The sequence below is a fragment of the Pezoporus wallicus genome, unplaced genomic scaffold (assembly GCF_028554395.1).
Source record: "Pezoporus wallicus isolate ANWC-B61680 ecotype Strahan unplaced genomic scaffold, APGP_CSIRO_Pwel_v1 contig_8166, whole genome shotgun sequence".
NCBI classification, from domain to species: Eukaryota; Metazoa; Chordata; class Aves; order Psittaciformes; family Psittacidae; genus Pezoporus; species Pezoporus wallicus.
Genome location: NW_026638114.1, coordinates 1,172,635 through 1,196,374, shown reverse-complemented (window position 1 = coordinate 1,196,374; position 23,740 = coordinate 1,172,635). Strand labels below are relative to the sequence as shown.

Genomic DNA, 23,740 nt, shown 5'->3' with positions numbered 1-23,740 from the left:
TAGAAAAAAATGAAACAGGAAATTAAGAGAGAAAAAAAGGTACTGGAAGCAGAACACAGGGACAAAGGAATATAGAGAAACACACACTAATAGTTAAAAGAAAGGATGAAGAATAGTACTAAATTGCTTGACTTCTCTGAAAGGTATTGGTATCACTTTGTGTTCCCCTCTCCATTCATATTATACTGAAGCACAGAAATCCGTGCTCCTACAGTCCTGCCTCTGATGGTCCCTCTCAGTTCTGGCTGGTACATAACTTCTGAGGAATGCTTGAGCTCTACAGGGGTGGCTGCCATTAATGGATGAGAAACAGCAACTCTGGATGAAAAGGTAATGAGTTTATCATCCAATGTTATAACTGGAGGGGACTATTGATCTTCATACCTATTTAGAACCATGGCATTAAAACCAACAAAACTACAAAAATAAAGCAGCTTATTCTATCAGTTGACAGCTTCAAATTGACCTTTAGCTAAAATCCAATTTTAAAACTGTTGTTCTAAAAGGAAGAAAAAGGAAAATATCACAATTACCAACATCTGGAACTGAGAAACATCTGTCTCTTGATAGTGATTTGACCAAGGCAGGCAACTAAGAACTACCAGTAACAGCTCAGCGAGAAGTCAGTAATCACAGCAGCAAGGCATGTGCTAAATAGAAGTTCTGCTACTGAACAATTTCTAAAGGCCACTTCCAGTAGTTTGCCTGTGTTCTGCCTTGAAAAGTATTTTTGTGCCTACCTCTCTAATTTTTTAATTAAGGTTACTGACTTTCATAGTGAAATAAAGAAACATTTAAGAAAAAATAGGCTTTTTGATGGGATTATTTTCTTCTCTTTGGAAGGGAAGATGCTTTAAATTAATCTACGAGGTTTAACATTTTCATGGGGAAAACATGACCCTACTAAAGGTAAACGTGACTGACTTCAGTGGGTCCACAATTTCAACCTCGAACAGCAGGCACTTCAAAACTACAAATAAGTAACACTTTTAAGTGGCTAAAAATTGCAAAACATTGTGAGAGGATCAAGTTCAGGAATAAGCATTTGATTTTGATCAGCAACAGAGGGAAGAGCGCTGCGCATCAGATGTAGAAGCTTTCTACCACAAAACAAGAGCTAAGATGACCATTAAGGTCAGTTTAGTTTTGTTTAAAGTAAAAGCTTCAGAGCACCAAGATGTCACCAGACTTCTCAAAAATAATGGCAAATCTCTCCCAGTGGCTAATATTCAGCCCTGCCAGACTTGAACAACACTGAAATCGGGAAAGAAAATACCTTCACTTTAGCGTCCTGAAATGGACCTATAATCAAAACCATTGAAGTGGGTTCATAGAGAGGCATCAATCCCACTAAATAAGAAGGCAAGCTCAACTTTAAAAATAGCGAGGTTTCAAAATATGCCTGATCTCATAAAATAAATTTTATACATTTTGTGATCCCACCAACTAAAAGACAAATTGGCACATTCTGTATCTGCTACAAGACCTGGTCATTTATTTGGAACTGTCAGTAGTTTATAGTGTTTCATTGCAGATCTGCCTGCAGCCTTCCAGCCTCACACAGTGATTTTGTCAGATACCAACCCCTGCAGGGTCAGCTTGGGTTAACTCATGTGTGTAAGACCAGCTGCTACATTTTACCCTGCAGATAGCTGCATTTATAAAGGCAGGTAAAGCATTTCAGTTTTATGAAATCTTAAGAATAAGTCAGTCACTAGAAGATTTTCCCAAATACCATTTGTAGGATTCAAAGATATCTATTCTTTTAATAACGTCTTTATGACTTTATGACATCAACATATGGCCACCACAACAAACACACAATTTCTGATTTATTATAACCAAAGTCATCCTATAAGGACTGAGTGACTAAATTACAGAAACAAGGAGCTTTCCAGTGAAAGCAAACAGATACTGAAACTTGCAACCATGCAACTACATACTGGGGTTCAAACCACTAGCTAACCGTATGCATCCCTAAATATAAGTCCTGCAAATAGCTATGGAAGACCCCAATTTGGAGTATGCACACTAGTCCCCCGAGATCTTAATCATTACTCTTCCAAAGATGAACACAAATATTTGCAGATTTGGAAACTCTTATGCATTTTCTCTACATATTTAACAAAATTATTTGTTGACAAATATGTTAGTTGCCAAAATTCATAAAAACGTATAAAGCCAAAGCTGGCTTTCCTTTCCCCAATTCCCCCTCCTGAAGCAGCACTGTACAGAAGCACGAATGGAATAGAAGAGATAGATTTGCTGCAAGTAAGCTGATTATAAAACTTCAGTTGATGTTACCTATTGCTATACCTTATTATATCATACACAAGGCAAGAATTGTACGAAAAATTCAGAAGGCAACTGAATGGAAAGATAACTTCTTACTAGTATTATCAGCCAAGCGAGCACAAAAAAAAAGACATTATATACTTTTTTTTTTACTTTGAAATGTAAGAAGCCCTATTGCTTCAACAGCTACTGGGATCACAAAAAGTCTCCTGGTTGTTTTGGGTCTAAACACAACTGTAAAAATAAGCACACATTAAAATTGTTGGACAATCAGAACTCCCTTGGGGAGAATGGAAACATGACTGAGGTTTATCCCTGTGGGTACATGATGTGCATGCAGCTGAAGTGGAAGGATACCAATAACTTGTGCAGATTTTCTTCCAGAAAAATGGAGCGGGACTTACAGGGGTAGTGGTATCCCTCACACTTCAGTTTCTCAAGCTGTCAGGGAAACTGTTTTGACAGGTAAGTGACCAGGTAAGCTGAAACTCTGATTTTCCATGCAGAAGGGTAAGAGAACCTTGGGGGGTTATTATGAATTTCTGAAATATGCTGAAATGGTATCTTCAATCTGAACATGATAAAGCTTTATCAGGGTGAGCGCTTCACAACTTCATTATAAACAACAATTTGTTTGAAGCTTTAGGCACAGTATTGAAAACATAACATACCCATGCTGTCTGCTTAGTACTTCTGGCTATAGAAGTTAGTTAACATAATATTGACTTAATGAAAAGAAAGCATTTTAATTCTGTAGCAGTTCACATAATAATGGTATGGCTACTGTTTTCCTGAAATAGAATGACACTTATAAATTATATTAATTTCTGTAGCACCTATAAAACACTCAACACTCAGTATGAAGTGTTAACCTTGGGTTTCAAACAGGTCTCGCGTAATGCAACTTGCTTTATACAATACCTTTATTCCCCACATTAAATGAACAAAGCTGCTTTATGTCGGTGTCTGTCCTTTGTGCAGTCTTCCAAGAGGCTCTGTGCAATTTCTTTTCAGGGCAGACAAAAATTACACTTGTTAATGATCTCCTGTCTAAGAGAAAAATTCATGTTCTTAACTACAGCTTGAAACTTGCTAGAAAAATTGTACTGATCTGGGAGCTATACACCACTGCCTCAGGAATGCAAACTCTTCCTAATCCGATATCTATATACCACTTCTTCAGGAAGTCTTCTGGACAAATGTTATGCTAAAACATTTATTTAGGGGCGAACAACAGGGATGCCTGCACAGGGCCTCACAGAGACTGTGCACAAGTGCAAAAAAAAAAAGGATTTCGGGATGATGGATGGTCTGAAGTGGAAGATTTCTGTAACGCTTTTTCAGTAGCAGTTTATAGGCATTACCACAGCAGATTGCTTCATTGTAATTTTCCATGTGAAAGGAGGCAAAAAGAAAACAAACCAACAAACCACTCTCCCCTTCACTGGACAAGTGAGTCAAGTATAAAAATACTCCCAAGCAAATGACAGCTTTTTAGTTCATCTTTACATTTAACAATGACAGCTGTTTGCATGACTCAGATGCATGATTCAGCTGGTGTTGTCCTCTCAGCTCACTAAGAAAGAAGGGAAGGAGGGAAGCAGTTTATTTTTAAGTGCGCCTTGCTAACAACATTTTGATGAGAAACCCTTTAAAATGCTTTCTTTCCTTGAGAGCGGAGGTCTTGCTTAAAGTCAGCTTCAGAGATAAGTAAGAGTAGATAGATGGCTTTCAGGGAATCTGGAGACAAAGCAGGAAGCTTTAAAGAACATACTTTGAAAAGAGGGTGATGACACTGTAGGCGCACAGTCAAGCTGTAAGCAAAAGCCAAGAGTCAAATCCCTGTTTGAAAAGGGCTGCAGAGACCTGCAGTTTTGATAGTTCCGAAACAGCATAATCTCGTGGCTTATTAATTATTGGAGAATCCAGACTCTCAGCAGACTGTTCTTCCTCCCCCATAGCCATGACAGCTTTAAAGGCTGTTCAAATTAGTCAAGAGACAAGCTGGACAAGTGAACAATTCCAAGCAGATGTTTTCTCACAGAGAGCTTTCAGAGATATTTCCTCTATTTCTCTTGTCATTCAAAATGGATCCAGACTTAGATGCTGCAATCCCAGATGCTTTAATTCTAAGATCTCCTTATCTAGGGATAACCAAAGCATTTTATGAACTAAAACTCTTTCAGGAAGCACATCACCTATCCCTATATTGTTGATGAGTATTTCTAATACAGGATTTTAAATATCAATACAGGGATTCCAAAGGAAGAGAGCAGCACTGCCTGAAGGATAGTCTATATTAGTAAAAGGCCTTTTCAGAAATATCAGCTTAACCTTGAATTGAGCAGGAAAGTTATCCTCTATGTTTTTCAGAGACACTTGGGCCTAAAAAGTTCACCGAATGGGCAAAAGTGAAAGAACAGGTCACCAGAATGAAAAATAAAGGGCAGTTAATTGTTTTGACTTTCTCTAGACCACACTTCAAAATAGAGGTAGGAAACATCCACTTTTCATTCTCAAAGACACTTTTTGTGCTTTAGTAACGCATTAGAATTCATATCTCCAGAAATGATGAAAGTTTGGCCTCTGGTATCAGAGTCTATTATTTGCACAGGAGAGTTCAACATGTGATAAGGGGTTCCCTCACAGTCCAGCTCACTGCTGAGTACAGCAAAGGAACAGACGGAATACCAGTGATTTCTGACAGGAAACTAAAACACTATCAGAATCATACAATATGCCTACTTCAGTTGATAGCAAGGACAACAGTACCAAAAGCAGCTTGGTTTGCTCCTGAATATATCTTTGATGACAAAGAAGCTCTTACAGAACAAACTCAATTAATTCTACAGATGACATCTTTATAAAATGTGCATGAAGAGTCCTGAAACATTTTTGATGAAAAATGCTACAGATTTTTCAGTGAGAATAAACACAAAACTTATCCAAGCAGCCTTGTATTTAGGCTTAAAACTCTGCACCTTAGACAATGGTTTGAATTAATCGACTTTAAGTGTGAAGAGTTTTCACGCAAGTTATCTGCCAGAGACAGTTTTTATCTGGGTTTGTTTCATCTGTTTGTTTCAGCCTCAGGGGGGTTTTACCCTCAGAATCTCATTTAATAGAGACACAAGTGCTTCAGAATGTCAGAACTTCTGAAATACTTGAAAATACCAGTGGATCCTTTCCACTCGGGTCCCAAGCACATTAGGACTCCTCTCCCAGTGCAGCCATCCTACTCAGTGGAGACTAGCAGAAAAATCGCAGTGCTCTCCCGCAATAGAATCGTCAGGAGTGAGAAATGATTTAGTGGCGCAGTCAACTTATGTGCTGTCATACCCAGGCCAGGCATCAATCCTCTCCTGGGCACCAATCTAGGAGCCTTGCCAGTTGTACAGGGATGAAAGCAGCATCAGTTGGATATTCTCTTTAACGCTGGCTGGGAGTTTGCCATTTCATTTGTTGAATGAGGCCAGCCATAACTTAGTCTGGCATTTTCTTATTGTTTTTATTATCCAAATTACAGCGATAGCTCCCACAGCTTCCCTTTCAGAATTTACCATAAATCTTTGAAGCATGATCTAAGGTCTATCTCTGGAAAACAGCCTTCTGTTCCTTACATTCACTAGGGTATAAACCAGACACATTGATTTTTTAATCTCTGAAATTTTGCTTTGCTTTTCAGAAAATGAAAGCTAAAATAAAAATAAAACCATTTATGAAACACAAATGATAAGGCTGAAATGAAGGAGGAGCTATTCCTGTAGTGCTCTAGCTGTTGCTGTTTGCGTATTGTGTGCATGTAAAAGCAAAACATAATAGGAGGGCCCTTGGTGAAACACAGAATTGAAATCAGTGTCAGATTTACATGAAGTGATGAACTAGAAGACATGGATGAAAGGTTAGGTGGCTGCTGTGTTCTATTCAGGAATACAAAGGAAATCACTATACATCACCTACCTATGTGTTTTCTGTAAACAGGGCCAGTAAAAAGGGATTTGTAGTGCTCAGAAATGGTAAGCAAGCAAAGGCCTAGCACTGCTGCTGACATATGTAAAGGAGGTGGGAGGAGAAAGAGTTGTATGATTACAGCAGGGTGCAAATGTGACATGGTTTTAGTTAACACTGCATTTGCCTTGCCAGAAAGCTCAGGAATGCACTCCATAAACAGTGTTTTGGAACAACAGTGAGCAACAACTTGCATTTTCCTTCCCCCCAAAAGAAACACTCCCTAGGCAGCAAATGAAAATCTGCTTTACAAAATTCCTTTTTTATGTGCCCTCCTGTCATTCCTCCAAATTGTTAACAATAAGCTGTTTACTTCCTGTCGTTGGATTTCATGTGGTTTTCTATAGCACCACACCAGGCATATTTTTCATGTTGTACTGCTGAGCAGAGTAACTTAATGACCCTTCTACAAAGGACTAGTCAGGTCTCCAACTCTCACTACTTTCTTGTGGTACATCCCTCATTCTTTCTCAGAGTATATGCAGCAAGTCAATGAACAGTCCTACGTACTACTCTGTCAGTGGTACTGGAAGAGTGGGCTAGGTGGTCTTCATTGCTTCCCCATCACATTAGTGCAAGTTATAGTCTACCTGAAAGGAACAATTCTGTAACTCAGCAGGGAGTGGTAAGCCCTGCCATTATAGGGAATACTTCAGCCTTTTAAGGCAGTTAAATTGCAAGTAGCACAGCTGCAAAAACTTCAGATCCTGGGTGACGAGTCATTTGGTCTTGCTATTCCATACTTTCAGCAATTAAGAAACATCTTCTGAAGCCACAAACATGCACCTAAGAGCCACTGATGTGGTGCTCAGGAATCACGATGAGAAAAGGAGTCTTCAAAACTCACTGACCTAGCTTCAATGACAAGGGAAGGGGTAGATCTCTTCTGAGCAAAGTTTCTATGACGCACTGGCTCCAGTGGCTGTAATAAGCTAAATAATTTCTGAAAACTCTTGATCAAAGAAGTGTTTCTGACTACAGTTTGAAACAGGTCAGGCTTAGTTCTTTCATAGGGCAAATGAAGTTAAATTGTGTTTGTAGCTCTTGTAGCTGAATGCCAAGATGACTAAAATGCTGTTGGCAAAGAACATGATGGTCGTGACCATTTTGATAATCTCTAAATTTAAAATACTTCAGGTAACACAGTAAAGGCTGTTCCTGAGCCCAGACTGGTTTTATGAGGTCTGTAAGAGGAAAGGGAAAGCACACAGGGCCCATGAGAAGTCAAACTCTGTGCAAGTGCTGTTCTTCCAATAAACGTAGCTGACATTTGTTTCTAGTACAAGCAAAACACTCTTATCAAGACCAGCATACTGAGAAAGCACAGAGATGGTCAACTAAAAAGTACCCCATACTGACACAGATGTCTTAATTTACTTCTACTGCTGACCACAGCAAGTGGTAATAAAGATTAATTATTTGTATTATAAAGTTTGTACTGGTCAGCAGCCCTTGCAAAGATGACAGTCCCCAGTGAGTTGGCTTCTGCATGAACACACACATAGAAGTGTTTCCACCCCAAGAAGTTTCTGATGTAAATACATTCAAGAATTCAAAATAATAAGCACAAGCAATTCATTCAATCTTGTTGATGAAGAAACCGGCGCAGTAGGAAACTTTCATTTTCATACTGGAAAAATTCTGAATCAGTTTTACATGGAAATTGGCTATTAGAACGATGCCGAGGCAAACACAAACCTACGTGTTTATCCTGTGAATTACTTACTGTGAGGAGATACAGGGAGGTTTTGATGGGAAAAGAAAATACATTTCACAACAAATTTAAATTTATAGTTGAGCATATGGAAAAAAATAGAAGCTATTGAAGATTGTTTCATTGGCTATTAAAGATGCTGCACAAAACATTTTGTACATAAAGGCAACGACACCGGTTTTCACAGAAATATTTTGTCTATATCCACAGAGTCTGCAGGGAGAAAGAGTGATATAAAATAGTTTCACAGACTAGGAGAACAGCTAATTCAGTGGGACTTGAAGGTAAATACAGGTCATCTTACAGAGATAAACATATCAACATGGATTCATTTATCTTTTAACAAAAAAAAAAAAAGGAAAGAGAAAAAAGAAAATGTGATCTTGACTAGCTTGGATGCTCACAATAATCCATCCAGCTCCTTTGGGATATAGAATGCCATATTTTTACTCTACTGATGGAAACCACATTTAGAGCATTTTTCTCTTTAGCAGCCTTCTGTTCTCCTCCTTGCTCCTGCCTCTCCTTATAACCAAATATTTTAGGGATTTGAATTTAGAGAATGGAATCATGCAACTAATCAATCAGCCTTTACATCCAAGATCTCATCATTCTGAACAGAACCTCATACAAATCGCAGTGATTGTGCCTGCAGGGCTACCACTGCTTTCTCAACAGATTACATGGACCAAAAGAAACCACTTTGTTTTGCCCTCTGGCTTTCTATGTGAAACAAGTGTCATGGTGAAATGCTGACAAAATCCTCTCATGTTTTCTAGCTTTGAAAAATTGCAGCCCAACGCTAATGTTGGAACCACACAGCAAAATATATGTAGGGGGGGTTTATTTGTTTTGTTGTTTGGGTTTATTTTTTTAATAAGCTACAGTACATTATTTCCAAAATTTAAGCAGAGAAGAGAATTGTTCCCTCTGTGCCAAAATAAGGACAGGGGAAAGAAGCAACCTTATGGGCATTTTGTTATATTTACCCTATATATGAATGTATAAGTAACAGGTTTCAGCTATGGAGGACAATAAAGGTTATATCCATCCTTGTGCAGCATGAGACCAGCATCCAGGAAATTGTTTGAAATTCCCCATGTTTTCCATGCTTTATGTATGTCCTACACACTGAATTACACTATTACAAATTCTATCCTTACTTTACTCCTGCACCACTGTATTGAAGCACCATCCAAGGAAACAGAGCAAACTGCTTCCCAAATAAGCTTGCAGCAGCACATGAGCACTCAGTGGATGCGCTGTTTTAAACCAGGCTTTTGCCATCTGTTCCCTTGCTAATTATGAATGCTACAGATAGCCACAACTACACTGGAAGGAAAAAAGTGATTAAAGCATACATATTCTTTCCACAACGCATCTTTGTTGTTTACCTCAACAGCAACGCCACTCACGACACAACACACAAGTCACACAGTAGGAAGACCACATAAGGGCAGATGTTTATGGCTTCTCATCTGGCCACAAGCCAGCAGTGATTGCTTGGAGTCCAAAATGTATTGTGTAAACTCAGCAAGAGAATCCTTACAACTCTGCCCAGAATCACAAACATTTCTTAGGTAGAGCTTACCAGTAGTTTTGCTGACAAGAACACTTGCTGCCCATGTCAGGATCATGCAGAATACTGATCAGCAGCTAACTAACCTTCTGTTGCATACCCTCTAAATCTCCTTCTGCTCTCCTCTCCCTCTGACTATCATCAACCCACCATTCTGAGATCCTCTCTAATGAAGCAGAACATGGTTTTTCTTCTAATAGAAGGTGTCACTGGCAATGGCAGGGTGTTGGAACTAGATAATCTTTAATGTCTCTTCCAACCCAAGCCATGCTATGATTCTGTGATTCCTTATCTACCTCCTTCCCATTCTGTCTTTATAAATTGATTACCTAGACACACAGAAACGCATGCCATGTTATTCATCTTCTCTTTCTTCCAAGCATTTTTTAATGAGGGGAGGTTCCTGGGCTATAGAAAAGATGGTTCCAGCCACGATTTCTCACCTGACAGAGCATGTCTCCATCTCAGCCAGGATTCCTCTGGCTGGATCCACTAAATTATCCAGCATTCATTTGCCTCTGACACAGATTGTATGGTTGGGGGGTTTTGTTGTTTGGGGGGTTTTGTTGTTGTCAGGTTTTAGTTTGTTTCTCTGTTTTGTTTTTTTCATTTTATTTTGGGTTGTCTTTTTCCCCTCATTTGCTTGCACCTGTAGTTTCTCTTTTTAAGGAAAGACTGAGGAAAACACATTTATTCCATCATTGCAGTTTCAGTAACTCCTAATTTCAGGAAGCTTCAGCTTTCAAAATCAGCCATGCCCTAAGGCTTCAGGTTAGTATCTTATTTTATGTCTATGTATCTCCTAATTGAGTTCAAATGTTATAGACAATCTTGCATCACTCTGGATGGAAGACATCAACTGCACCATCCTCGATATATCAGTAATGGTTTCACAATAATGGAGGTAGGTTTCAAAACTGCTTACTGTTCGCAGCTTCTTTCATTGCTAATGAAAGCTGCAGCCATACTGAGCACATGCCACATCTATCTCTGTACACTGCCCTGCTATAACAGAATATTACTTCTTCTTGATTACACAGGGCCATATTCTGCCATTAAACCACAGATGGAGCATCTCAACAGAAACTAATGAGGAAGTTCTGCAGTTACTTAAAAAAATCCTGATAGCAGAATATGGACCATAAGAAGTTGCTTGGATATTTTTCCTTCACATACAGAGATGGCACTATTCATGATGGCAGATGCTGCTTTAGAAGTGGAAGTTTTGATATATTTTAAAATGGTTCTGAAATTGTTTATCTTTTCATGAATGCTCACAAATTGTCTATTTATACCCATTAAAGTTTCTTGTACTGGTGTTCAGTCTTCTTTTCTGTTTTACAAGGCATTGCACCTCAACAGGAAATGACTACTCACAATCTCTAACAGCACTGTCTCTGGGAAAGAAAGATTACCTTTCATCTCAGGTTATAAGAAGTTCATTACAAGCCACAAAATCTTTGCTCTGCCAATCATTTTAGCATTTAAGATAAGATACACGCGTAAATCACAAAGCACCTCTTCATGCTTCAGGCTTTATAGAAAGAAAAGGAGACCCAATAGAAAAACAGATATTCGTGTCATGTAAGAATCCACATTTCAGTCTATCTTGCCTCATATTGCAGTGAAAATAAACCATTAAGCATCTTGTTATATCAGACTTTGTTACGTAGCATGAATAGACTAATAAATCTGTGGCCACTGATCTGAATTACTATATACTTCCCTATGAGGAAATATAGCTGGTTTACCAGTTTCCCTCATGTTGTAGAACTGCACTTACATGCATGACTGAAAGTTGTGCAGTATTTTTTTCAGTTTATTTTATTTTTACTCTAATTAAATGCAACATAATTTCTTTTTGGATGCTGTTGTCCTGAGTGAACAATAATGTGGAGATTCGTGGTTGTGTTTACGGAACATGGCAAACAATTCTGTATTTAAATCACTAATTATCCTGTGCCTATAGATATCCTTACTGAATGCAGCACTCCGGCATTCTGTTGTGTGAAACAATTTCTTTTTTAGCCCCATGAAAGAAGCTTTGAAAAGCTCAGTTGATCTATAAATCCAAACAGTCACCAGTCTCACCAGCTGTAGTTTAACATAAAACAAGACACTGGAAATCTGCTTTGCCTAATATCTCTGCTTTAACAGGAAATAGCTAGTCCCCCTTCAATATGATGTCAAACTAGAGGTGTACCTACCTCACACTACATAAGTAAGTGGATAAATAGATAAATAATGCCTGGCTAGCATCAAAAAGATTAGTTAGCCTGGCTTCACTTAGAAATAAATAAATATATCTCTTCTATACCTTGAGTGAAGTTTATGCTAGCAAACAAGAAATGACTTTGACTCTATAAACAGTGCTGTCAGATACTGGCACGCATACCCAAAGGAAGAACAGAGATCTGCTTAGCTTTGTCTTTCTGTATTCCAACCCAGGGCATAGCTCAGTAGAGGAGCACTGCTCTGGGACTTACACGACATAACATTTGTTGATGGATCTGGCATTAGCTTGATTGATAACTCCGAGCTAACTTTATCCTCGGCTTCTACATCTGTCTAATCTAGATATACATCTCTTTATGCCTAACCTCATCAGAGCAGTGCTCTGAGCGCAGCAATGAATGTCCCAGTAGGGGGCTGTTGCCATACCAGGAGTAGTGTACGGGTTCAGCACTGGACAGCTCCGAGCCCCACTTGGCAGCCCCGGTCTTGCAATGCCCCGCCGCCTGCAGCAGGGTCAGTACCGGCGCCTACACAGACACTAAAGCACGAATAGAGTCGTCCTGGAAATCAGTATTCAGACTCGTATCATCAAACAAGAGATGACAAAACTTTCCGATTCTCTAAAAGTGATCTTTATTAACATTTATCGATTGCAATCAAATACTACCAAGACCCTCAACATCCCTAGCACACACAGAAACACTGCCCTAAAAACATCTTCCACTCACTGGAACTACAATTGTCAGCCTCCCTCCCGCTCCATTCTCTAAAAACCTCAGCCTCTCCCTGCCCAGTTCCAGTGACTGCAACTGCCTCTATCTCAATCTCCTGTTTGGGTTCAAGCTCTCTGACTGCTACAACTTGAAGAGAAAGGCAGGGAGGACAGTAAACAAATTCTAGAAGACAGTGCTGAAATAAACTTCTGAACAGCCAAGCAAACTCAGGGAAGGAAGGACGAAGACAGGTCTCCAAGCTAAAAAGCACATACAAACTATTCACAGAATATGCTATGCAGTTTCACATGGAATTTGTATACACAGCTGGATTTCCTGACTAGGCAGTTTATAGAATCATAGAATAGTTAAGGTTGGAAAGGACCTTAGGATCAACCATTTCCAACCCCCCTGCCATGGGCAGGGACACCTCACACTAAACCATGCCACCCAAGGCCTCATCCAACCTGGTCTTGAACACTGCCAGGGATGGAGCCTTCACAACCTCCCTGGGCAGCCCATTCCAGTGCCTCACCACCCTCACAGGAAAGAATTTCCTCCTTAGATCCAATCTAAACTTCCCCTGTTTAAGTTTGAACCCATTACCCCTTGTCCTATCACTACAGTCCCTAATGAAGAGTTCCTCCCCAGCATCCCTATAGGCCCCCTTCAGATACTGGAAGGCTGCTATGAGGTCTCCACGCAGCCTTCTCTTCTCCAGGCTGAACAGCCCCAACTTTCTCAGCCTGTCTTCATACAGGAGGTGCTCCAGTCCCCTGATCATCCTCATGGCCTCCTCTGGACTTGTTCCAACAGTTCCATGTCCTTTTTATGTTGAGGACACCAGAACTGCACACAGTACTCCAAGTGAGGTCTCACAAGAGCAGAGTAAAGGGGCAGGATCACCTCCTTCAACCTGCTGGTCACACTCCTTTGGATGCAGCCCAGGATACGGTTGGCTTTCTGGGCTGCAAGCGCACACTGCTTGAACAGACAAGTGCCACTGCCTCTATCAATCCCAGTGCCAGTCAGAATTCAACTGTATGCCGTGATCTATTGAAACCTTTTTTCAAAAACCAATCTGAATATAGTTACTGTAACCGTAATTTTTAATAAAGTATTTTTCTATCTGCCCAGGAGAAAGCAATCAGTGAAGTGGATTTATGACATCAAGTTCATTAAGAGGACAGCTACGATCACAGAATTAATTGATGCCCTTTATACCCATTTAATGAGAATGATTTTCTGTTAGCCTGGATTACAAACCAAACTATAGAAGTGACACATAAAGACCAATCAACTCCCTGCCAAAACCTCCATTCAGTAGCTTAGTAATTTATCTGTAAAGTGAATTTTGAATCTTATCTTGGCCTTTAAATGCATTAGAAGTTAGATGTTCAGTCCAAACGCATTTAGCTGCCAACCCACAGCAGAAAATCCACCAATGATAACGCTGGAGTTACCTGCCTGATGACAGACTAACACAGTTACAACTTGGTAAACTGGCAGGAATAAGCCCCTATGCAAAGCTGGCACTGAGTTAAATGTCAGAAGTACAGAAATCCACACTTTAGGCAGCAGCATTACCTTAACTTTGTTCTGTTCCAACTCCGCTTTGTTGTTTTGCTTGAAATCTGTAACATGTACTTGGTAGATGTTTGATTTTCAGATAGTTTGATGGAGCTGGCCAGACACCTGACCCTTCAGCCTTTTCCAATTACACAGTGTCCTCCAAAAGCCAAAGAGAGCTGTTTAATTTAACTGTTCTTTCATGTATAGTTGTTCTTTGTCTAAGAGAACAGGAAGATGAGGAATATGAGAATCAAACTCAGGCCTCACAAAGGTCTTTGAGAATTTGGTCATGAGCTTCAACATAACCAAGACTTCACTACAGCTTTTAGATTAATCTCATTTTTGGTTACACAGGGAAAGATGTAATCAAACATCTGTTTATTCAAGGGCTGCTATCTAAAAGAAAAGAGTTTTCATATCCTAGATGTAATATTTGACCTCCACTTCCCTTATTAAGTCCTAGCTGCTGAAAAAGAAGCTCAGTTGCCTGACCCCCATTTCAGACAGTCTCATATTTTATCCTCAAAAAATGCACACATTGTTGAAGACTGAAATGGGCTGAAACTATAGATTTCTAGCCTCCTGGTTAAAACCATCAGTGCAGAGCAAACAGCTAAATATCTGAAACAAAAAAGAAGGGCAATAAGCTCCCTGATGTTCAAAACACAGTATCATAACTAAGCTTTCCCTTTTGGTACTTGAGAATAACAAGCCTGATTTTCTTAACCCTAAGCCTAGGCAATTTACCTGAAATAAATCTGATATTATTTACCCATGGAAACTTGAGCCTGATAACAGTTGTTACAAACACATCCAAACTCAGCCTCCTGAGACTATTTTTAACCCACCCATTTTCTATCACACCGGCATGGTTTGACATGACACATGGCTCATTTGTGAAGGGCTTTTTTCCCCCTTTTTGCTTTTAAAAGAGTGAGTTTTGATAAATATATAACCAAAACCTATCCCACTACTGTGTGCCAGGTCTTGATTTGCTGGGCTTTTTCTGCTCCTCCTCTCCCCCCAGGCACTGACACTGCAATACATCAAAACTTGCTCTTCTACTATTTTTATTCTTTTAACCACTGATCGAGAAACAAAATATTTCTCTTTTGTCCTTGCAAAGGTGCAGCATGCTCTTCACATCATTGTATTTCCTACAATTCCCATTGCAATTCTTAAAACATACATTCCCCATCCAGAAAAGTAACAGAAGACTCTCTTCCCAGGAATCTGACAAAATTACAGATTAAATTTGTAATAAAGTGAGCCCCTACAGACAACAAATTCTATAAAACAGTGGGGTAGGGAAACAGTAAAATATAGGAATAGTTACTTTAAAAAAAAACCAAAACTATAAAACATCTTAATGAAAACTTTATCATGGATATTATTTGTGACTGCAGTCTACAGAAAGTGAGGAAAATATTCAAGTTGTTATTTGAAACATGAAATACAGAAACTACACACTGGTTTTGGGTGACCTATTTAGCTTTGGAGTCTTGGGTAATTCCTAGGGAACCTGGATAAGTGTCAGTTAATTACAAAAAGCTGGCCCTCTGTACCTTCCAAGTTAATTATTCTGACATAAATGCCATTACTTTTCCCCTTGTCCACTGCAGAAGGGAAGTGTGAAGTTTGAGAAGGGCATTTTTAATAAGCATATCTGTTTGGAAGAAAATGATAATGAGTTACACATGCACAATCTTATGTTCTGCTATTCTTTTAAACTTCAAGTACATCTCAGCTCTACTTTTCAATCACGTTTATATGCCAGCCTTGTCCCTCTGTTGAGTAAGAACTGGTGTAAGAGACAACCTACACTAAGAGTGTCTGGGTAGTTATAAATCACATTTCAACTCTGTTGTACTTCTGTCCACTAGAATCCATACACACTATCTTCACCTTCAATTAAACCTCAAGGTGGGCTTGGAATGATAAATCTCATGAGAAATAAGCCTGAGGTGCCTGTGTCCCATCACATAACCCCACCACTTTGCTGAGTGTATCCATTACCCAGCAAGTAGGTGTTGAAGTGCGCTGTAATCTTCTTCACTGCTACATAATTAGCAGGGCCTGAATGGTTTCTCAAGGAATGTACGTATTGAATGTGCTTATTACTGAATCACAGAAAAACCTGCACTTAGGTTCGAAGTGAAGAAAGTAGAAAATGTGATGTTCTGGTAATAAATTGTTAGCAGAAAAATATTTCATTCCACCTGCAGACCTAAATACAACATAGAAAAATAAAATGCAATCCCAAACGATGATCTAGCATATCAGGTGCTATCTGGTGGTCTTTGGTAGCAAGAGCACATTGAAGGCAGGTATAATAGAAAAGAGATAGCAGAAGGAACATAGTCTATATAAATGAACTGTTAGCTCAAAAATCCCAAAGGATCAGAGGATCCTTGGGTATCACAGGTCAGGCTCCACCACTCTAGAAGCTGTATGGGTAGGCAGCAAGACAACCATCTGCAAGGGGCTTCAAACTTAATGAACAGACACAAGTGATACAAGCCTGCAGAGCCTCTAGAATCAACAAATCCAGGTTATTTCATTACAGTTTACTATATCATGACCTTTTTTGTTAAAATACAAGCTACATATTGAAACTGAAGTGCTCATTAAGATAAGTTTTTAAAACTTAACTATGGGTGGACTAATATTTTTGTCAAAAATTATCTACTTATTTCTTTACCTCAGCTTCACACTAAGCAGATTTTGCTGTACCTCTCTTCTGAAGCAAATCTACTCTTATGCAATTAGCTTTGACAAGTAACCTAATATAGCGTATTATTTTAAAACAAGCTCTTTTCCCCTGTGATGCTGGAAGGCCTTCGTTTCACCAACTCCAGAAAATTTCTTTCTTGAATTTCAGTAATCCAAAGTGCTCATAACATCTGTAATTAAGTATTCTCTCCTATAAATTGTACAATTTTATGTCCTCAACAGAAGCAGAAATCTTTCATTTTATACACTCCTACAATATATTTGCTCTCCTCAGAGTAGCATTACTTTCATTACTTAGAATAACTCTGCAAATCAATGAAAGTACACAGGTTTTCCTTCTCATCTATTTCAAGCTGAGCTGTCAGGACCCAGAATAAATTCATGTTAGCTCTCAATTCCATGACCTTCTACTTTGTACTTCTAAATTTCATTTCATTTCTATTACTTGAGTTCCCAAGGTCTTCCAATTCTGCCTGCTTGGTATTCCAACCCTTCTCAGTACTGGTCGTGTTTTCCAACATTCTGTTATCAAGTTTCACTACCACATTTCCAATTTAGGGCTAAACAAATCAGACAAAGGTAAGCACAACAGGGAAAGCAGTGAAGAAGTGTGAAGAGCCAGCCCAAAATCCAACAATCCATCAGTGACAGGGCTAAGAGCTGGGGGACCTGTATTGTTCCAGGCTTGCATTTGCTTTACCACCTCATTCTGCGCTTCAGAGCAGGCATGAGGAGAAACTCATAGGCTCAGAAAGGCAATATACATAAATAACTGACAAAATTGTCTCTTCAGTGGATTGTATCGGTGGATGGTAACCTATGACCTCCCTGAGAAATCTGGTATCTAATGTAATCGCCTTTATATATAACTATTCACAATGCTGATAGTTATATATCTATAGTTATATAGAGATAGCTATATATATCCACAATATATATATTTTTATATATATAATTATATATATTTATATCTATATAGATAATTATATATATCTATCCACAATAAATTCTGAGAAACATAGACACACAGATGATGACATTTCATGCCTTGCTTCTTAGACATGCACAGTCTCAGTGCATCTCCAGGCATATAACACATGGTGGTTTTAACATGATAGCCTGGACTGGAACTCTTTAAGCAATAAAATTTAGAGAAACAGCTTAGTTAATGCTCAGAACGTGGTCTGGCAGCCTGCCATGCATGAGCATCACTGAAACCGGAGTTCATGCCAAGATTCTTAGCTTTCAACTTCACAGAAATTCCTTCCATAGTTTATACTAGATATCGTCCAAGTTCATTTAACTTTTTTCCTTCCTTTGTGCAGTTTAATTCAAAGCTAGTTGAACTTATTACCTTTTTATAGATAAGCATTAATAATATAATAGTTATAAGTCCAAGTAGAAGTAATAGAATTAGTCTGTTCATATAATTTTGATTAAAGACAGGCCCAGCACTAAGAGGACACTTATTCCATGTCTCCTGTGCCAAACCTCTGTGAACACAACGATAAGCTGCTCTGTGACCTATTACAATTACCTGTATGGCTACTCACATAATAAGTGTTTTCTGAGACTTATAGGAATTCACTTCACATTCAGGAGTCAAATTTGTGCTGAAGATCCTCTTAAGCCAAAGAATCTTTCTCAACAGATTTGACTGAAAGATCAAGGCCTTAATATTTGTGCTCATGATATCAAAAGGTCTAATTTGATCCTCATATCCCTGATGTCTGCTTTCCCAAGCCTGAAATCTGTGCAAAGGAAATAGCTGCAGGTCCTTCCAACCTTGTCTATTTTTCCTCCTTTTCTAGCAATTACTATACTGAATTAGACACTTACTAAACTAGACCTAGTCAGTTATTCAAGTAAATAGCAAGCCACATTCCACAATAATACTGAATTAGGTGAATAATACAGTTCGGAGGAAGAGAAATACTATTCTCCCTAGCTATAAAATAGGAATTAAGACAGAGCTAGGATTTTGTCAATGGTCACATAGAAAGTCCATGGCAGACAAGGAAAACAGGGCAGAAGACAGACAGGAATATTGAGTTCAGATGGCACTGAACGCCTGTTAACACATTAGACATTTAGACCATCATTGATACTAGACAGCACACAAGATTTTCAACAGCATGTGCTTCACAACAGATCAGTCACATTGGTCTCAACATACTTTTACGGGCTCTGGTGTTTTTAAAAACAGAGCACTTGAACATTCTACAAATTGTATCCCAATCATGTAAAAAGACTGTATTGTAAAGTATTGTTTCAAACAGATCTCTCGAGGCCTTCTGGAAGTGTTGACAGGCCATCATTTCACACTATTAAATTCAGAGACTTAAAAATTTAGCCTGATTATGTGGATGTAATGCAGACATCCAATAAGGTGTACTTCTGTGCTCTCTTTTCCCAGAAGAGTAATGACTGCTGGGCCATTAAGTGCAACTACCATGCTGTCTTCACCCAAAAGAAATATGGGTCATAGTAAAAAAAAAAAAAAGATCAATAGCTGTCTTCTCAAATGAGGCCATGTTGGACCACAGCTCAAGAAGGCTGGCCAACCAATTGATTTTGAACAGAAGAACTGAAAAAGTTCAGAGAAGACCAATTTAAAATTTTTTATTCAATTATATTTCATCTGTAAATTATCAAGTACTGCAACGTTATGACAGATTTATAGGCACATGTTTATGCTGCATGCAAATAGAGTTTAAGGTCACCACATCCAAACGAGTCAAATCTCAGCTCCGTATGCACAAGTGTTTCTTCTACTGTACATAAAGACACAGTTATGTAAATATTTGTGCAATTTTATTTATATAATACAGCAACAATTCAGAAAGCTACTGAAGGTAATCATGATAATGACTGCAACCTTGCTTTTGCTGATTTACAGGGTATGAACTAAGCCACCTGCTCTGCAGTAGCTGTAGTGTCAGACCCCAGAAGGATTTAACTAAAACATTACTTCTATACCCCAGGCTCCTGTGCAAAGCCTGTATCAAGAGCCTCATCTAGTAACAATGTCTGGTATGTATAGCTACAGTTTGGGAACTAAGGGAAGATGGGAAGAGAGTTTCCCTGCAATTCAACAATTATGAATGAAATGCTAGTCTATCTACCCCATACACACCAGTTAATGCTATTATGCTGCATTTCATCAGGCAGTCTTTTAACAATCTATCTCCAACAACATAGCCATGAAGCAAGGACCAATTTTCTTCTAATGGCACGCAAGAAGGGTGCTGTCTCTGTTACACCTATTACCTTGGCAGCAGCTCTACCCATGCATGTCATCATCTGTGGACACAGAACCTCTCAGAAGATTATGATACAATAAATTACTTTGGTTGAAGGCAAGTTATTATGAGCTTAATTACATGTGCAAGCTTTTTATACCTTCACTTTGGAAAAAGCTTAGCAGGAGGTTATTGGTAGTCTCTGTTAATTTCCCCCATAAAATATTTAATGGACAATCATATGCATTGGTAGCATGCTAGCTTTAAAGTAATTAAATAGAACCATAAAGATGGCTGGGTAGAAAGATACCTAAACATGAACTTTATACCATTTGCTTTTGCTCATCAGAGAACTGGTTAAGAAATTTGGGGGGTTCTTTACTGCAGAAAGGATGATTTTATGAGGAAAAAGTTTTGAGGCTTTACAGTTTTGGTTAGCATTTTCAGAAAGCCTAAAAAAAAGCATTTTCAGTTCTGAAACATTAAAACATGACAGAGGAAATCTTCACAAACATCTTCCACAGGAAGAGGAACCATTTCTCTGACAATTGCACTTGGGAGATTGGGGGAAGAGAATGAGAAACTGCAAGGCCTCCAGGTTTCAAAAAAGAACTTTAAGCTCAATAAGTGAGATTAATACAAGTCCTTAGTTTGAAAGAAGACTATTGAAGATGTCCCTTGCTATACATTTATCCCTTGCCATAAATCTGTCCCTAGTTAAAAGTGTTTTCAGATTGTCAGGCCTTCATTCAACGTACCATTTTCAAGTGCTGCTGAATTCAAGTTGTACATAGAAATTAACAAGTAAAATCCTTAACCTGCACTCCTCAGGAGTCTAAACCAGATATTGACAGAGATTCCCTTGCCACCTCCTAAAAATCTATGAAACCATATTAATTGTAAAATCCCCTTAATAAAATAGTAGTTACTGTACAAGCACAAGCTTTTCCAGATATCTATTATATGAGAACTTCAGCCACCCCAGTAGGTAGATGTCATCTCAGTGACTGCACAGAAATATACATTCTGATGTATCTGTTGATACCATTCTTAAGGCCCTACTTTTTACACTGAGATTGAAAGCAGCATGATTTCTCAGACACAGAGATGACTACAGCTAGAGAAAAACAGAGAATAAGCTAGGCAGAGATAGGTCACATTTAACTGTAATACTCTGACTTCTTTGCAAGGCAAGATACACTGTTTACACCACAGAAACAAACGCGTAACACCAGAGCTTCCTAAACATAGGAATTCTCACAGAGTAGCACCAGGACTGCTGACCAGCTCTACTCTGTGCTTTCCCACTGTCACACTGCAGCCACAGCGCACAAACCCCATGCAATAAAGAACACTTAACCTCCGTATGCTCATGATTAATGTTAACAGCAACGATTCCTTCACTCAGTCTTCGGCAGACTGAAGCAGGGTTTTCTGTCTGCGCTCTAAGACAAGCTTTTCAACATACAGACAACACACGCCTCACCAGGAGCACCGTAAATGTTACATTTACCATGAGCATTGCATTTCCTTTCCCTCAGTCCCTGTCTTAATGTACACAACTGTATTTAAACTAGAGGAATTCAAGAATTCATTTTAAGCCTCATTGGTCTGCTTTGTACAGATACAAGTCATAACACATCTTGAAGAGACCCGTTTTCCAGGCTATAAAAAAACCCGAGTCAAAGCACTGCTTCCTCCAACCCTATACCAAAGATCTCCATGAGCAGAATTGACAATAAAATGTTTTCCACCAGATTTGCAGGCAAAACGAGCTTCCCTGTTTACCACCTTGTGGCCTGAAGTGGTAACTATTCCTTTCTTACACACACACCGCTTCAGCATTTTACATTTAAGTGCCTTCTTTAGCAGCAAGCACAGAAACTTCACTCAAAGTTCCTCCTCAAAGGAGGCCATATGCTCTCAGTGAGACTGACACGAGCCCGAACTGCCCCAGTCCATGGGGTAATCGAGAACGTCTGGCTTCCAAACAGCTCTGAACATTCCCCATACAAGCACCAACCGGTTGCCGAAGCCGCAGTCCTCTACCCACCGCTTCTAAAAGCCAGCAGCCACCCATTGAAATGATACTGCGCCCAAACGAAACGAACAAGCATGCTGTAAACGAAGTACTTACATCCCTGAATTTGTTCCAGTACTTGTCTCTATCATACTGCGAAACGGTGCTCAGCCATTTGTCGTTGTCCAGGAAATTGCCATGATTGCTGCTACTCGTGATGATTTCAGGATGCCGGCTCTCCACTTGCAGGAAGCACCAGGCAGCGATCACCAGCACCCCCGACATCTGCAAGGAGAGGAGCGGAGCGGGCAGGGAAGTTCAGAGCGGACCCAAGCTCAGGCTCGTCTCCCCTCACGACCCTCGCCAACTTCTGCCTGCGGAGCTGCCCAGACCCGCCCAGCCTGGAGGGGCGGGAGCAGCAACACCGGTACAACAATAAAGGTAAAACCGGTCACCTGCGGCCAGGCAGAAACCAGGCAGGGGCAAACAGCGCTGTGAAACCTCAGCGCAGCCTCCCGGCCAGCGCTGCCGGCGCGAAGTTTGGCCGCGAGGGCGGAGAAGAAGCCCTTACCTCCAGGCAGTGCCACCGGCCGCGGCTGCGAGCACCGTGCGCTCCTCTTCTTCCTCCTTCCCGTCTTTTGTGCGGGTCGGAGCGGCACCGAACCCCGCGGAGGCTCCTTCAGCGGCTCCGGCGGTGCCGTGCGTGTGTGCTCGGCGAGGCGGGCGGGCGGGCGGCAGCGGCCGAGGTCTGGCTCCATCTACCTGCGGCGCTGAGGCAGCGCAGGGGCGGAGCGCGCTCGAGCGCCCGCCTGAGGGAGAGGCGGCTGTAACGGTCATCCTAACGGTCACCCTAACGGTCACTCTAATGGTCACCGTAACGGTCGCTCTAACGGTCGCCCTAACGGTCACTCTAACGGTCATCCTAACGGTCACTCACGGTCGCTCTAAAGGTCACTCTAACGGTCGCCCTAACGGTCACTCTAACGGTCAATCTAACGGTCGCTCTAACGGTCGCTGTGTGAGCTGAAGGGGCCGCGGGGCCGGGGCACGTTGTGTGTCTGTGAGGAAGGGTGGGATCGCCCCTTCGCAGAGGGGGCTTCGCTACTGCTGCAGCCTGACGAGTTACGGAGCTGTAAAACTGGCTGTAAAAACGTGAAAACAGCAACAAATGTCAGCTTTTATAAGCCTTGGGAGGACGTAGAATCAGAGAATCACAGCATTGTTTGGGTTAGAAGGGACCTTAAAGCTCATCAGTTCCCACCCCTGCCATGGACAGGGACACTTCACACTAAACCATGCCACCCAAGGCTCTGTCCAACCTGGCCTTGAACACTGCCAGGGATGGGGCAGCCGCAGCTTCTCTGGGCACCCTGTGCCAGCACCTCAGCACCCTCACAATAAAGATGTTTTTCCTAATATCTAATCTAAATCTGCTTTTTGTCAGTTAAACACCATTTCCCATTGCCCTATCACTGCCTGCCCTTGCCAAAAGCTCCTCTCCAGATTCCTTGTTGGCCCCTTTTGGCACTGGAAACTACTCAATAATATGACTGCCTTGAGTCAATGGTTTTACTATTTACAAAAGTAACGACATTCCAAAGACGCAGAAGTCATCCCAGGTTTCGTTAT

The 23,740-nt window shown here is 40.2% G+C and overlaps 1 protein-coding gene across 1 annotated transcript in view; it reads right to left on the bottom strand.

Moving 5' to 3' along the window:
• SPOCK1 (SPARC (osteonectin), cwcv and kazal like domains proteoglycan 1) overlaps positions 1-22,821 on the bottom strand; it is a 285,227-nt gene extending 262,406 nt beyond the window's left edge. The window contains exons 1-2 of the mRNA XM_057409448.1: positions 22,683-22,821; positions 22,229-22,396 (exon numbers count right to left, since the gene is read on the bottom strand). Of these exons, the coding sequence (XP_057265431.1) occupies positions 22,229-22,396 (168 nt within the window). The 5' untranslated portion in view covers positions 22,683-22,821. The remainder of the gene's footprint in view (positions 1-22,228; positions 22,397-22,682) is intronic.
• Between the last annotated feature and the right edge of the window lie 919 nt (positions 22,822-23,740).